General features: G+C 41.7%; 1 protein-coding gene across 1 annotated transcript in view; it reads left to right on the forward strand.

Annotated features, from left to right (window-relative positions):
• Positions 1-623, forward strand: part of LYPD6B (LY6/PLAUR domain containing 6B) — a 3,861-nt gene extending 3,238 nt beyond the window's left edge. The window contains exon 4 of the mRNA XM_010015407.1: positions 459-623. Coding sequence (XP_010013709.1) covers positions 459-623 — 165 coding nt within the window. The remainder of the gene's footprint in view (positions 1-458) is intronic.
• Positions 624-971: the final 348 nt, after the last annotated feature.

Below are 971 nucleotides of genomic sequence, written 5' to 3' on the forward strand. Positions count from 1 at the left end.
CTTTGAGCCACCTGGTCTAGTGGAAGGTGTCCCTGCCCATGGTAGGGGGCTTGGAACTAGATGGTCCTTAAAGGTCCCTTCCAAACCAAACCATGATTATCCACTAATTCCTTAATAGTTGAGAAGGTTAGTTATGTTATTTTTAGCATGAAAGATTTCAGACACCAAAACCGAACTTGTCAGTACAGCTAACATAGCTGTATTACATCACATCATAGTTCTGAAGCCTGGTGAGAGCACTAGGTGATGAGTTACTCTAGGAAGGCTGTGCTGCATGATTTGAAAGAGGAGTTGTAGCATATATGCTCCATCAGCTGCCTTTGCTCAGGCTGCCAGGCTGCCAGGCAGAAACAATGAGTCTGTTTAGCTGTAACCTTTGCAACCAGTTGATAGAACGTATATCTTTAAAAGCTACTGCTGAATTACCCTATGTTAAATGAACTCCTTTTTCTCCACAGGAATGCATTTCTTGCTGCGAAGGCATGATTTGCAATGTAGAAATACCAACGAACCACACAAATGCAGTATTTGCTGTATTGCATGCCCGAAGAACGTCAGATGGCAGCAAGCGGACAGTCAATGTTGCAGTGCTTGTGTCAGTCATGATGACCATGCTGTTGTGATGCAACACCCTCCCATTAGATCTGCTTGAGATGGTCTGCCTTTCTGTGGCCTTTAAGAAACTGTAAGAAGATTGGTTTAGTATGTGCAAGGAGAAATCACTGATACTTCTTAATTACAGAAAATGTAAGGGGACAGCGAAAAGGAAAGGGTACATGATGAAGTCCTTGGATATTTTAGTGAAGATACTTCATATGATCTGCAGTATTCAAAAAAAAGCTGAACGCACCCGCCCACTGGTGGGGATGAACTCACGTTGTTACAATTCACTATTTTATGATTAAAATGCACATGTGCTTGGCTTTTTTTTTTGGACAGAGAAAAGTATCTGTAGACAATCACAAGATAAA

Source organism: Nestor notabilis, unplaced genomic scaffold (genome assembly GCF_000696875.1).
Source record: "Nestor notabilis isolate BGI_N333 unplaced genomic scaffold, ASM69687v1 scaffold4195, whole genome shotgun sequence".
NCBI lineage: Eukaryota > Metazoa > Chordata > Aves > Psittaciformes > Psittacidae > Nestor > Nestor notabilis.